This window comes from Protopterus annectens, chromosome 15.part0 (genome assembly GCF_019279795.1).
Source record: "Protopterus annectens isolate FY-2018-M chromosome 15.part0, PAN1.0, whole genome shotgun sequence".
In the NCBI taxonomy this organism is placed as follows: domain Eukaryota; kingdom Metazoa; phylum Chordata; order Ceratodontiformes; family Protopteridae; genus Protopterus; species Protopterus annectens.
The window spans coordinates 595,119,927-595,134,410 of NC_056749.1; the positions used below are offsets into that span (position 1 = coordinate 595,119,927).

The 14,484-nt window shown below is 37.0% G+C and overlaps 1 protein-coding gene across 1 annotated transcript in view; it reads right to left on the bottom strand.

Annotated features, from left to right (window-relative positions):
• The window catches only part of LOC122789859 (glycerophosphoinositol inositolphosphodiesterase GDPD2-like), a 502,465-nt gene that overhangs the window by 69,704 nt on the left and 418,277 nt on the right, over positions 1-14,484 (bottom strand). Inside the window, exon 5 of the mRNA XM_044057293.1 lies at positions 4,897-4,956. Coding sequence (XP_043913228.1) covers positions 4,897-4,956 — 60 coding nt within the window. The remainder of the gene's footprint in view (positions 1-4,896; positions 4,957-14,484) is intronic.

Here is a 14,484-nt window from a genome sequence, read left to right on the forward strand (position 1 = left end):
TAAATAAATGCAATCTGAGGGTCATGCTGCTCAATGCTAGAAGTCTAAATGTCAATATGCACTTGCTCAAAGCACTCCTAAAAATGGAGAACATCGACATTTGTGCAGTAATGGAGACCTGGTTTAAAGCAGCAGAAAACACCCCTGCGCTACCAGGCTATAACTCATTCCACACTTTTTGGCCCCAGAACATGGACCAAAGCTCCATAGGTGGTAGTGTCTCCATATTCATAAAGGATATACACACCTCTAGACTAGTAGCACAGCATAACGCATCTGAGATACTTCAGGTACAACTAACATTGGATAAGACAACGATTCAGGTTGCAGCCTGATATAGGTCCTCACCCATGTCCCAAGACTCTCACTCCACGTTCTTAAGCACCCTGGAAACTACTAGGGTCCAATCCAACACTCTCATACTAGGTGACTTCAACTACCCCTCCATCAACTGGGAAAACTACTCATGCACCCATGCACCCATGCACTGGCCCAGTGCTTCCTGGAATTCATAAATTCCAATGCCCTGGACCATTTCATTCTTACTCCCACTACAGGAAGGAACATCCTTGACCTGGTTATTACTAACTTAGGCAACCGTTGAGCTATACCAATAGGCAATTCCTCCCTGCTTAGATCTAACTAGAAACTAATCACCATGGAAACCCACATTTCACCCACACCCCCTGCAAAGGTAACCACCATGAAAAACTTCTCCAAAGCTGACTTTGGGCTCCTATAAACAGAGGCGACTAACTTCACGGTACCCATGTCAATGGAAAGTAGATGCATGACTGCCAAATCATATACCAATACACTGTACGAACATGTACATAAATGCATGGAATTAGCAATACCAATCAGAACCAGGATGCTCTCCTACAAAAAAATGAAGTCAATCTGGTGGTCCCCTGGCATTAATAAACTCTACAACAGAAGGAAGACTCTGTTGCAGAAAAAGGTGACGTCCCAAGACTGGAAAAAAAACATTAGCAGCCTCAACAAAAAGTTGAGATCCCTCATCAAAACTTCTAAAGCCAGCTATGAAGGCAGAATTGCAGCAGACACTAAAAACCACCACAAAGCCTTCTATAGTTATATCAAGAATCTCCACGGCAATACCCAGGTTTGGTCTGAGTTACTGCACAATGGTACCTCCTATACTGAGCCAACAGATATTGCCAACATACTAGCCAACAGAATCAGTGCCAACTTTACCCTTTTCTCACCCCATAAAGGGCCAATCAAAATACCGGAGGAATGCCAGGCACACAGCATTACTGCAGCATAGGTTAAAGCTGCATTGTCCAAGGCCAAGAATACAGCTTCCATGAGACCCAACAATATCCCTGGATGTGTTCTACATGAACTACAAAGTGAACTGGCACCACATCTGTGTGCCCTGTTCAATCACAGCCTCACCTCAGGCTTTGTCCCTACCGAATAGTGCACTGCTACAGTCATCCCTCTCCATAAAGGGGGAGTGACCACAGACCCTGGGAATTATCGCCCCATTAGCCTGACGACTCTGATATGTAAGGCTATGGAGCACATCATCATGGACCTAATTAACAAGGATATAGAGAATCTCCAAACTCTAGATCCCACACAATTTGGTTTTGTGAAAGATAGGTCATGCCTTCTCAACCTGGTTGACTTCTTTGAGTTAGTCACCAGAGCTGTGGATGAGGGCAAGGCAGCTCATATAGCCTACCTCGATCTGGACAAGGCCTTTGATACCATTCCCCACTCAGGAACTATCAATAAACTCACCAAACAAGGCATCAACCCCTATATCACTAGGTGGGTTGCAAATTGGCTCACAGATAGAACCCACAGTGTGGAAGTAGCAGACTCCAAGTCAGACTGCCAACCAGTCACAAATGGAGTCCCACAGGGATCGGTCCTGGGTCCTCTCCTGTTTGGCATCTACTTCTCAGAAGTCCAGACCAACAAGGAGGGACTCTGGCTGACCAAGTTTGCAGATGTCTGCAAACTGGGAGCCATTATTATCTCCCTAAGCGATGTAGACATCCTACAGAAAAGCCTCACTGAGACCAAAGACTGGTGTGGAAGCCATGGCCTTAAGCTTAATGCCAAAAAAATGTGTCATCATCCCCTTTGGGAAAAACTCATTTCCCACTAATTACCACATTGATAGGAGCACACTGAGCACTGAAGGCATTATAAGAGATCTGGGGACACAGGTTGACAGCAACCTCTCCTTCGATCACCACATTGCCGCTGTGGTCAGAAAGTCCTTCTATGTGGCACATCTCATTACCAAGGGTTTTGCATCCAGGAAGAAAGAGGTCATTATCTCTCTCTACTCTTCCCTCACTAGACCAGTCATCGAGTGTAATGCCCCATTGGCATGTACCTCACTAGACACATTCAACAGCGGGAAAGGCCCCAAAAGTACCTCACGAAGAGCATCCTAGGCCTTAAACACATGTCCTACATGGACAGACACAAAAAAAACTCCAGCTATTCTCTGCGTCTACTAAGAGGCAATCTCTGCTTGACTTATAAAGCCATGTCTGACCCAGCTCTGTTAGAAATGCTATTTCTAAAGAAATCCCAATCCTCCTCACCACACGCTCCAGAGACCTCAACCTCATTACCACAATCAACAAAACATGCTGGAGGGACAGTTTTATAGCCCAGAGACTGCCCATGCTTAGAGCACCTCACTGGGCCTCTTCAAGAGAAATCTTGATGAGGGGATGGGAAATAGAAAGTTCACCCCAGGGATCACTCCAGTGGCTCTACTTGATGGAGGCACTGGGAACTAATGTCAGGCAGCACAATGTCAGGGCACTTCTATGGGCTAGGTTTGTAAAGGCTCCAGGGCCATTCGCCTAGTACACACCTATGAACCCATGTACATGTGTTTTACATATGCATGCTCAGAACCTGTGTGTCTGTGCATGTGCATGTATTAGCGTAGATGCATGCATGTAAATATGTATGTACATGCTTTATATCTTCATTTATGCGCATGCCTTAAGGAAAACTTGTTTTAGAGTCTTAGTGGCATTCAAGTTCTGATAAAGCGAAGATTTTCTTTTATTTCATAAAATCACCTCCCAACATATTTTGCTCACTCACTCATTACCTGTAGCTTGCCTTCCACTCACTGTTGATTTAGAATACTTCTGTGTTCTAGCCTTAGCTACATTTTTTACCTCTAGGTGCATATGCAGTTAACTATTACTGATGCCTCTAAGCATCAAATATTGCTCGTTTATATTTGCATCAATAATTCTAAAACCATGCTATGTACAAGGCTTTAAAATATTACATCTTAAAGCTTATACAATGTCAAACTCAACTGCATTAATATTTGACCTCTGTCTTGTGGAGGTAAATACATATTAACTGTTGTTTTTATTATATTAATTTACATAAATATTTTCATTTTTTTTAAATAGCTCAACAACCAAGTAACACAGATAGAACTCCTTAGCTTCATATGAAAGCTCTCAGCTAGATGAATAAAATGCTGCTGACAGTATGTGTGTAATGTGAACAGTTGCTGAGAGATTGTAAGTTGTTTACAAAATATTATAAATGTAATAGCTACTATGTTTGCTATGATTTATAAAATTCAGTTCAAGACCTAGAGCCTAAAGAATGCTTCCACTATAAAAATACTTTGTGATGAAGAGTTTGCCATTTATACTTCTTTATTGTACAATGACCCCACCCATTAATATTCCAAAACGTGCACGCTGATTGGTCAGCGTGCACATTGTAAATCAGACTTATACTAATGGAAAAAGGTCTGGTCGCCCAGACTTTTTCCATTAGTACAAGTCTTTTTTTTTTTTTTTTTTTACAGCAATGGAGAACGCAAGATCTCCATTGCTTTTTAGAAACTATCTCACTATGTTAAAGGAGTTTAACATAGTGAGACAGCTTTTAAAAAAGTAACGAAGATCTTCCTTTCTCCGTTGCTTTTTTTAAAGCTGTCTCGCTATGTTAAACTCCTTTAACATAGCGAGACACTTTGTAAAAAGCAACGGAGATCTTGCTTTCTCTGTTGCTTCCACACAGAGCTCTGATGTACTGCGTAAGCATACGCATGTGCAGTACATCAGAACTGCTGCAGAATACCAGACAGCTGCAGATGGGCAGCACGGAGGCATTATACAATGCCATTATTTCAGAAAAGTAAGTACTTTTTTTTTCTTAAATAATGTCATTGTATAATAGCAATAACCCACTTCTGGGTGTGGGTAATGCTGGATTTACCCACAGTTGTCTTTGTTTGGCCACTCGGCCGCCTCGTGACCAAACCACACCAACCGTGGATAAATCCAGCATTACCCACACCCAGGTGTGGGTTATTGCTTAAATAACCCCTATGGTTCCAGAGATATGAACATTTGTTTGAAATGTGAGGACATAATCTGATTCTGCCAAAAGGCTTAGGCCCCATCCATTGGAAGCTACAGTGCAAACTTCCTGAGCTCCATTGGAGTGAAAGAGTTAAACACTTATCAATGGATTTCAATTGACAAATTCTTACAGACTGTGTATCATACTGTACACATGTAAGCAAAGACTTCTCTTCAGTTTTCCTGTTTGTGCTCCCCTTTTATGAAACATTCTGACTATATAGTATATTTCAACTAGAGCATGCTTATCTTTTTAAGAACATTTTATGTGCTTGTTTGTGGAGCTTATTAACAGTTACAAAATAAATTAGCTTAAAGCATTTAATATTTGACTAATATGAACGTGTTTAAGACTGTTGCACTGAAAAACTCAATGCCATTAAAAGAACTGAACAAACTGATGCTTTACCCTGTTGTTTCTACTTGACAATAATGCTGAAAGGATTTCAAAATATTTGCAGTTCTCAAGGCAGACACCATCTAATTTCCTCACCTTATGTATCCAGTGCAGATTCATCTGTTCATGGGCAGCCAAATGACAGAAAGCAAGCAACTACAAACGAGAAAAAAAATCATTTTTCAGTTTGTCACAGCCATGAGAACCACAAAATCCGTACTGATATTTGGTTTGTATATCTGTGTATTAATTCTAATCTGTTACAATCATTATTTCTCAGTTTCGATAAAGATACTTTCAGCTTTAGTTATGAATTGAAACAGATAATTTGCATGTTGCATGTAATAGCTTTCATTGTTCAGATGAAATCAAAAATGATACAGATGATGAAGAAACTCTAGGTACTCTCAGACGGACTCTATACAAATATAATTATCGCTGCATTTACTGTTTTTGCTATTGACTTTCACCGCTTGATTATTTAGACAGAGTACTTTTTATACCTTCCAACAAATAGCAGCCTTTTCTGTACTGGTTGTCTGAACATGATTTCAGCAAAGTAATTTGTGTATTAATAGTTGCCTAACTACAAATCAATGCAAATGTTTTTTCCCCAACTTCAGACTTACTAATGTACTAATTTGTCTTAAAATTACTGCAGTTTCTAATATGGGTCTTTTATGAGGAAAACAAGTGTTCATGCAGGGGTCTTGCTTGTGCATAGTTTTGCTGTTTGCATTATAGATTAATGTAATGCGGATCATATGAACTGCAGTTTCATTTTCTATGATACTGTGTTTTTTCATTATTTTAAATTATAGTTATAAATGAAATTACAGCCAAGATAATACATCTTTTGCTGCAAGACCTGCCTGTTTTTGAACCTAGTTGTTCTACAGTCTAACACCTAGCTTTATCATCAAGACAAGTGGAACCAAAAACTGTATGCTGTTACAGCAACTTACTGTAGAGGGGAACTTCAGAATGACAAAGATATATTCAAGAGTTGAAGAAGCACTATGGATGTAACGAATTCAGAGTATCAACCCCTTCAAGATTTATAAATATACTCTGGAGCAATTGTTTTCTTCAAAATGCATTTGTTTTTCACAAATTACCACATTTTTTAATATAATACACATAAGATGCCTCTTAAGCATTACAGACGATTTATAAACAAATGACTCAACTGTCATTTTGATTTACAAACATTACAAATAAGCATAAATGGGCATGACTTCATTGAAGGTTGAACGTCGAGCTGGCACCTCGGCGTTCGTGAAAATCTACTGCCAATCATTAGCGGACCGGAGTTCCGCTGTGGCGACCCCTAACCAGGAAAAGCCTATAGACAAGCAACAACAACAACAAATAAGCATTTGCCAAAAGGTTAATAACTGTATGCTGGAAAGTTTAAGCTAAGAGCCTACACTGAAATTAGGAACATAGACTTTTCTGGTTTGTTTAATTTCAGCACTACAAAGCCTTTTCAATGCTTGTTTCATGAACTAGGTAAGTTTATAATACTGTAACAAAACTGGATTACTCACAATCCAGGCAAAACAACATGTCAAAAAACATCAAAGTAGTATGCATACTCAACCTATTAATTTCACTGACCAAAGCTGAGTCTGTGCCAAATGTACAAAAATGTATCATGACCCAGTTGTGAAGTTGATAATTTCAAATTTCTCTTTCCCATCTTAGGGGAGGGGAAAGAAGCAGCTTAGCCCAGTGTGCTGCTGAGACCTACTGGAGGTAAGGTGCCACTGCACCCGAGGATTAGCAGATGATGTCAGCCTGCCAAAGAGCAGGTCACACTGTAGCTGGGGAATCTGCATGTTAGGAAGCATTCAAACGTCTGTGCTTAGCGCAGCAAATCCTGCTTTGGTAGTGCTCCATTCTCCTCCAGTGAGAAAAGAATAAGGGCATACATACATTGCCTAACTTACTAACTCCTGTTGTATGAGATGGTCCCAAGCTGTCACCTCCCAAGTGTTAACAGATGCCAGAGTAAGTGGGAATAAGGGCCGGATAGTCATGGGCACTGACATTACAATATTTTGGAGCTTTTATATTAAAAAAATATATTTTAATTTATTGGTGGTCAGAGCAGTGGATCCCAGCACTATAGTCCATATCCACTGTCTTTCTCTCTTTCAGGCTGACAGTGGTAGGATTAAAGCCATGTGTTTGCTACTGTCTAACACCCTTTTACACTAAAAATGTGCCTGTTCACAAATGTACCTGTTCTTGCCATCTTTGGCCAAGAACCAAGGTGAGGCATGAGGAGGTAAACACCCCAAGAGTGCTAAAAAGCAACTCTTGAGCATATTTTTTGGCCTTTCACTTGGGATTAAAAGAGAGAATATCCTGTTTAATGATATCATAGCTTTTTTCTTCTGATGGGCTTTATTGGAAACTTGAACATATTTATTGGCTTTGACTAAGCATTAATCCCTATTTTTAACACTTTGGTCAGAGTTTGTATACCACTTAGCTAGACTGGATTGGTTACATTTGTATAAGACTCTGCCATTAAGCAAATAAATAGCACAGTCATATACAATGCCATCCATGTACAATCTTGCTAAATGTGCTTCTTTTATTTCCTGGTAAGAATATTAGATAGTAGAACAATATGTACAACTGCTACGGGAGAATGAGTATTGATAAAATGGTTCCATCATTGTGGAAATTTCACCCTCCCCAAATTAGAAACTCAGAAAATATAATGCATTTGCAACTTCATTCCTCAGCCATTAAACTGAATAATCAAAATCTAGATACTTTGAGAGTGGATAATAACTGTAAGCTGGATACAGCATATCACACCTTTTTATTATGTAATTTACTTACTGAAGGAAGCAGTACATAGCTTACTAATTTCTTGAATGCACTGCTTATATATATATATATATATATATATATATATATATATATATATATATATATATATATATATAGCTTCTTCTTTTGGCTTTTGCCGGTTAGGGGTCACCACAGCGGATCACCTGTCCGCTCATGATTGGCAATGGAGTTTTACGGTGTCGAGTTGCTAGCCCGGCACCCAACCTTCCACAGAAGGCACACACACACACACACACACACACACACACACACACACACACACACATATATATATATATATATATATATATATATATATATATATATATATATATAAATTAAGATGTATCTAAATACTTTGCAAATTTTCTACATATATTTGTGGTGTACCAAATGACACTGTACATATATTACAAACACAATTGCCCATACATAGTTAATACATTTATACATACATTTGCATAGCTAGGGATGTGGATGAAAAGGATTATTTGGACCAATCAACCTCTCTTTGTTAACTAAGAAACAAAACTGGTTTTGCATATTTCAGTGTGCTGAATTAATTTCCTCATTTTCTGAGCAACCCAAGTCAGCAAGTAAAATGTCATATCTGTCATGGATTATATTTAGTCTGGTGGCTTTATCCATTCTTTTTGTACCTGTTTAACAGGTAACAATCATTTGTCCTTTATAAATAAAGTCAGGGTATGTGTCAGTTTTAAGGACTAGGAAGTCACCATCCTGAAGTACATTTTGGGTATTTTTTACATTTTAACATCTTACGGATTACAAATTCAGGTTAAGTTAAATAGACAGTCCTATGTATTTCATATTGTTGACTTCACGTAATGTTCCCAAATCTTGATTCCATAAATGTGCTGCAGAAAAGGGAAAGCAACTGATCTGGAATGTCTCTATGAGGTTCGTATGTCTTGGATATATTTTGTGAGGCTTTACTTGGAGAGATCATAAGAAACTCAGTGCATGTTCTTGTAAGTTTGTCTATATTCTCACCTGAAATATTAACCACTAAGAGTTTTGCACCTAGTGTCAAAATAAACTTCTATTTCTTGCAAACAATTAGGAAAGTGTCAGAAAAGCAAAATGTCCTCCCAGAACATGTTGAAGTGCTTACATGTCTTCCTTGAGGCAATTGCCATCTATTTATAAGGCCTTTAAAAGGAGAATTCATGTGGGATCTGCATGGTATTATTTGTATATCTAAATTTGTTTGGTATAAAATGCTACCCCTTTTTGCACATCTTATTTATACTATAAGGTATATTTGATTTGACATTTTGTTTAAAAGGGGCAATGCACTGATCAAAAATGGTTGATCTCAGACATTGCCTAAATGCACAGAGCAAAACAGTACACAATAAGTTCAGAGATTAGTAACAGTTATATGCACACCAGTTGAAACAAAAAGAAAACTGTACGAAGTAGGTACTTTAATTCTGAAACAGACTAGGTTGATGAGAAGATCTCTAACGTCCTCTTTAAACGTACTAAGACTATTCTATCAGATAAGAATAATTTATAATCGCCCTCCACTATTAGGAATTTATCAGTTTAAAATAACTTAACTATATTCTAATATTAGAAAAATATGCAACTATTTACAATATCTAGTTTCTTCAATATTTATATCTGGCAATAAGCTAAGTCATGTGTCACATTTTTTTTCCAACATCTTTACTAAATTTCCACATATGACAAGTGATGAGAGTCAAGTGTGACAGGAAGGAGCTATAAAATGTGTAGAAGAAAGAAGATTGCAAATTCTTGTACTGTATGAGGGCAATGTGCACTAAAAGCATAGTATTAACAGATTAGCGTTGTACATAGGCAGTTGTATGCAGCCATGCGGGATAAGGCAGGAAGCAAAGAAGCAAAATAAAATATGCTGGCAGTAAAGGGAACAAGAGGCAGGAACGTGTCACATGTTCTGGAGTGTAGATGAGCAAACAGGATACGGGGGACGTGGCTGAAGAATAGGCCAGCATCTTTGGATGATGGCAGAGGATAAGAGGAGGAATGGTTGTCTGGATCAGAAAATGGAGTCCCTGTGGAGGAAGGGAGATATGAAAATCGTGTCACTTATGGTAGTGTTGTAAATTGACATATTTCAAGGAAATGAAAAGCAATACAGGATGGGGTAGGCTAGGCATAATGAAGAGTAATAAGATGTTAAAAAAGCTAATGTGGGAATATAAGGAAAGGCAGGCAACAAAAAGAAGAAATGAAGAGAAAGCGGGGTATGGTGTGCAGGTGATACTCTAGTATAAAAATGTGTTATACACAGATGAAAATGGCAGAATGGGAAAAAGAAGTTGATTTGAGCTAGAGACTGAGTTAAAGGGGCTAATAGGAGAGAAAGAGCATAGTCTTCTGTTTATGGAGTTCCAAGGATATTTGCAAAACATGGCAGTAGAAAGTTAAAAAAAGATAAGGGAGAATAGATGGGAACTAAATGCAATGAAGATTTGCTTGTTTTCAAGGCAATAGGAGCAAGAAAGAATGCAAAATAGTTTGTTACTAATGGGGAAACATGAGTAAAACAGAAATTATGTATTTAAACAACATGCTAGGAAATGGAAAACAGCTACTATAACACCAATATATAAAAAAGGTAATAGAAGTGATGTTAACAACTATAGACTTGTTAGTCTCACTTCCATTATTGTTACATCTGTGATAAATTAATATTTGCCTACAAAGGCTTTCATGACAAGCTATTTTGGACATAAATATTAACAATTATAGTTTAACCCTGAGACATCAGGATGTGAAGTGTGATTTAGGTACTAATTACATTACCCTGACTTAAATCGAAGATTGGTGATATTATGGAATAAATTACCATCTTATAGATAATAATCCTTTAAAAGCCAACCAGATTCATGCACTTGGGGACAAAGTGTTCAATTCAGAAATCTTGAAGTCACCATTACTAGATGGTTATAGCCTTAATGCCGGTATACAACTTATCAAAAGTATTTAAGCAAACATTCTATGGATGATGTAAGTGTGCCCTTTGACTATTATTAGCACTGAACTATGGCTTCAGGGCTGGGTCGAATCCTGTTTCCTTCTCAAATTTTCTCAAGCCTGAATGAAATATGGGCTAATAATTCTAGGACCTGGAAGAACACACTTGAGATTAGCTCTACCAACAATCTTATTTTCTTTAATTTCACCATTAAACAATAACCAGAGTTATTCATGTAGAAGACTGTTTAGTTAAAAATCACCATTTAATTATCCTAACTCATGGACTTTGATAAAAAGCATTATAAAAATTTGAAGCTGAAATTTTAGAACAAGAAGAAATAGAAATAAGTAAACAATAATTAAATACATTAATTAACAGATGAAATAAATCAGGACCAAATGCTTAGAAATGGCAATGTGAAGCAACAATAATAAAATACTTTGCTTCGTACCACAATTCAGGCAAGAAACAGTAGATTTATTAAAAATAAATAATCAATTTTAAATTTAGGGTTTACTGATAGCAGTTCTCTGATTAGCACTGAAAAACTTACATGAATCAGGCAAAATATGGTTTCTTTGTTTGTTTGTTTTTTTTAATTTCTCCATCTGTTTTGGGTTGCTAATACCATGACAGAAATGGACTCCATTTCTAAGTCAAAGTATGATTAAAGTTCATAAAAATAGTATTGTTTTCAGTTTTTGATGTTAGCCAGAAGTGCTCTTCGCAGCAATTGCAATGTGCCTAGTAATGACTCTTTCTGCAATTCATAAACAGTTGCATGTATTGGTAACATATCCAAGTATGACTAAATTCTTTTTTTTTTATAAGACACATTGCTCCTACTACTATTGGAACTGCCTGGGTATCCTTCATCCACATTGCCTTTGTTTTTGCCTATAAATCCTACTATTTTATGACTTTGTCTCTCTGCTTGCAAGACACTGTAGTCACTGGATGTAGCAATTTCAGTGATTAATGCTACTTTTGTCTTTCTTTCATGGACTAGTTTTCTTGCATCTATTTTCTAAACTGTTGCCAGTGGGTGATCCCATGTGATATAAACTTTATAATTTTCTATAATGCTTTGTGGCTCATGTTTCCAGTGTTTTTCAGCCACTTCAATATTTAATGTTTGCACAATCCCCAATGCAACAGTCTTGCCAAATTATTATGTCTTTCAGTATACAATACTTCTGCCATTACTATATCACAACCAGCAACAAGATGTGCAACTGTTCCCAATTCTGTTTACAAAACCTACATTTGTCGGTTTCTCGCACATGTTTAATGGCCTTTGTAAACCAACGTGTGCGTAGACCACTATCTTGGGCCAGCAATATTAACATTTTGTCTTTTGGTTTAAATTCACATCTTCTTAACCATTCCTGTGTTCAGTCCTGATCAACATGAGGTTGTTCCAAGAGTTTTCTATATTTGCAACTACATTTATGCATTTTCCACATTTCTTGCCTTCTCATCAGATTCTTTGCCTTATATTCTTTTGTTTTTTTTTTTGCACATTCAGTTGTTTCCTAATTTTTATCTACTTCTGGTTTGCTTTCCATTCCCGCTTGACACCGATAAGTTTCTGCTAAACTAAGCAGGGAAGTCATCTTAGTCTTATTCTCCTCATGTTTTAAAACTTTCACTACATTTGGGTCTTGTGAGCTCAACAGATATGTATGCAGTCATACAACTGCAGATCTATACATTTAATCAGTTTCAAGGAGGCCCATACTTCCTTCAGAATGGGGACTATATAATCTTAGTATACACTGATTTTATAAGTCGTTTGCTAAACATGAAGCATCCTTCTTGTTTTCCTGTCCAACTGATCCAACACCTTTCGGGGACAGTCAATCACTCCAAAACTATAAGTTAGGACAGGAAGATCAAATTAGCTTATAGCTTGGACTTTGTTCCTAGATGTCAATGTTGTTTTCAGTATTAAATTTAGTCTTCTACAATATTCCTTACTAAGTTTTATTCACATTTGTTCATGTTTTACTGTTGATATTTCATAATTTCCCAAATATTTATACACTCTCTTGCTCAAGTTAATTTGCATCACATTCCTGTCTCAAACTGATGTTTTCTTGGTGCTGCAGCTTTCCTACTTTCTGCACATTTATCAAGGCCAAATGACATTCTTATATCATCTGAAAAAGTTTTTACCACTCACAGTTGGGCTTTCATGTTCCTCATCTGATGAGCAATATAGTTTTAAATCATCCACTAAATGAAGATGAGTAGTCTTTACACTTTGTTGTTTTCTGGGAGTCAAAGTGTAGCCATGATCTAATCTGTTAAGAAGACAACTTAATGAATAGGTTAAGAGCAAGACAAAGAGTCACCCTGGAATATCCCCCTTTGAATTTTTATTCCTGGAATAAGAATATGTCCTTTATTATGGCTTAACTGCTAAGTGGTTTGTCATTGTTTCATGGTCACTCTAATGTAATCGATCACTGTAGGTTGTATCTTACACATTTTTAAGTACTTTATTCTGCTGATGAACTAAAATGGCTGATAACTAAATGATTAGTTACAAAGCTCCAATATTTTCAAAAACTGTTAACTGCTGTAAAAAAAATCAACATATCTTTGACATAAAACAAAATAGCTCACGAGTGCCAAAAGTTGTACCAGAAAGCTGCACAGGACTGAATTTGAACACCACCCATCACTGATACAAGAAAATAATGTCTAGCCACACACTTCAAACAAATTCCCAAACAATAAAAACTCAAGAGTTAAGACATCACATATCACCATCCTTCAGATCCCTCAAGACATCAACAGCCCCAGCTCCATTCACAGTTTGCATACACTTTAGGACAGCAGCTCAAATTCAGATACAAGTTCAGTTCAGTTCATTACCTCAGCAATCCAGATCAGACTGAATAATGGCACATTCAGCATTACATTGCAGGACTATAAACTCCATACAGCTTCACACAATTCACTACCACAGCAGCTTCCAGCAACAACAAGGGAACAAAATTACAGGACAAAACATGCATTGTATAATTCGCTCCCAAGAAAATACTCACATCATCTTTGGAAAATAAACACTGCTTTAATAAATTTATACTGCATTTCTTACATTAGCACATCAGCTGCATGTAAATAACACAGTGAAACTTTTGTACCAACTGCTTATAACCAAAACTCAGAATTGGTATGGTTGCCTGTAATAGCCACTTCATTAGAAATGTGTCACTGAGGCATTTTTTAAACTAATAACATAAGCATTGCACTTCCTAATTGTAAGCAAAGGTGCACTGAGCTATAAACAATATTCATTATTAATGATATAATTAATATGGTTTGATGGATATAGAAACTTCTCAAGTTTAATCTCAAATTTATTTGGTCTCCTTCAGCATTTAATTATTATTAGATGCATTGTGTTTTGCATTTAATTTAGCATTTTATTTGCTAACTGGTTAATCCCTATGGAATCATCAGATGCTAGATAATTCAGGTACATAAAACTGAAAAACAATAAACCAAATTCAACAGTAGCATGTACTGTGCTAAAAGGCAGAATATGTTAATTTCAGAGTTTATAATGCTTGCAAAAAGCAACTTAATATGCTACACTACAAAAAAGCAATAAAGCATTTACAAAGGGAAACAACATCAGCATTGTAACTATAATAAAAAGGTAAGTGGTAAGGAAGAGCTAAAGTAGTAAGCACATATGACAAAAGCTGAAGATGCACTGCACTGAAACAACAGGTGAAATGCAGGACTTGGAATCACTGGTGGAAAGAGGCCAAACTCTATTTAAATATCTTGTTTATTGCAATCTGTCACAGAAGCCCGTTTGA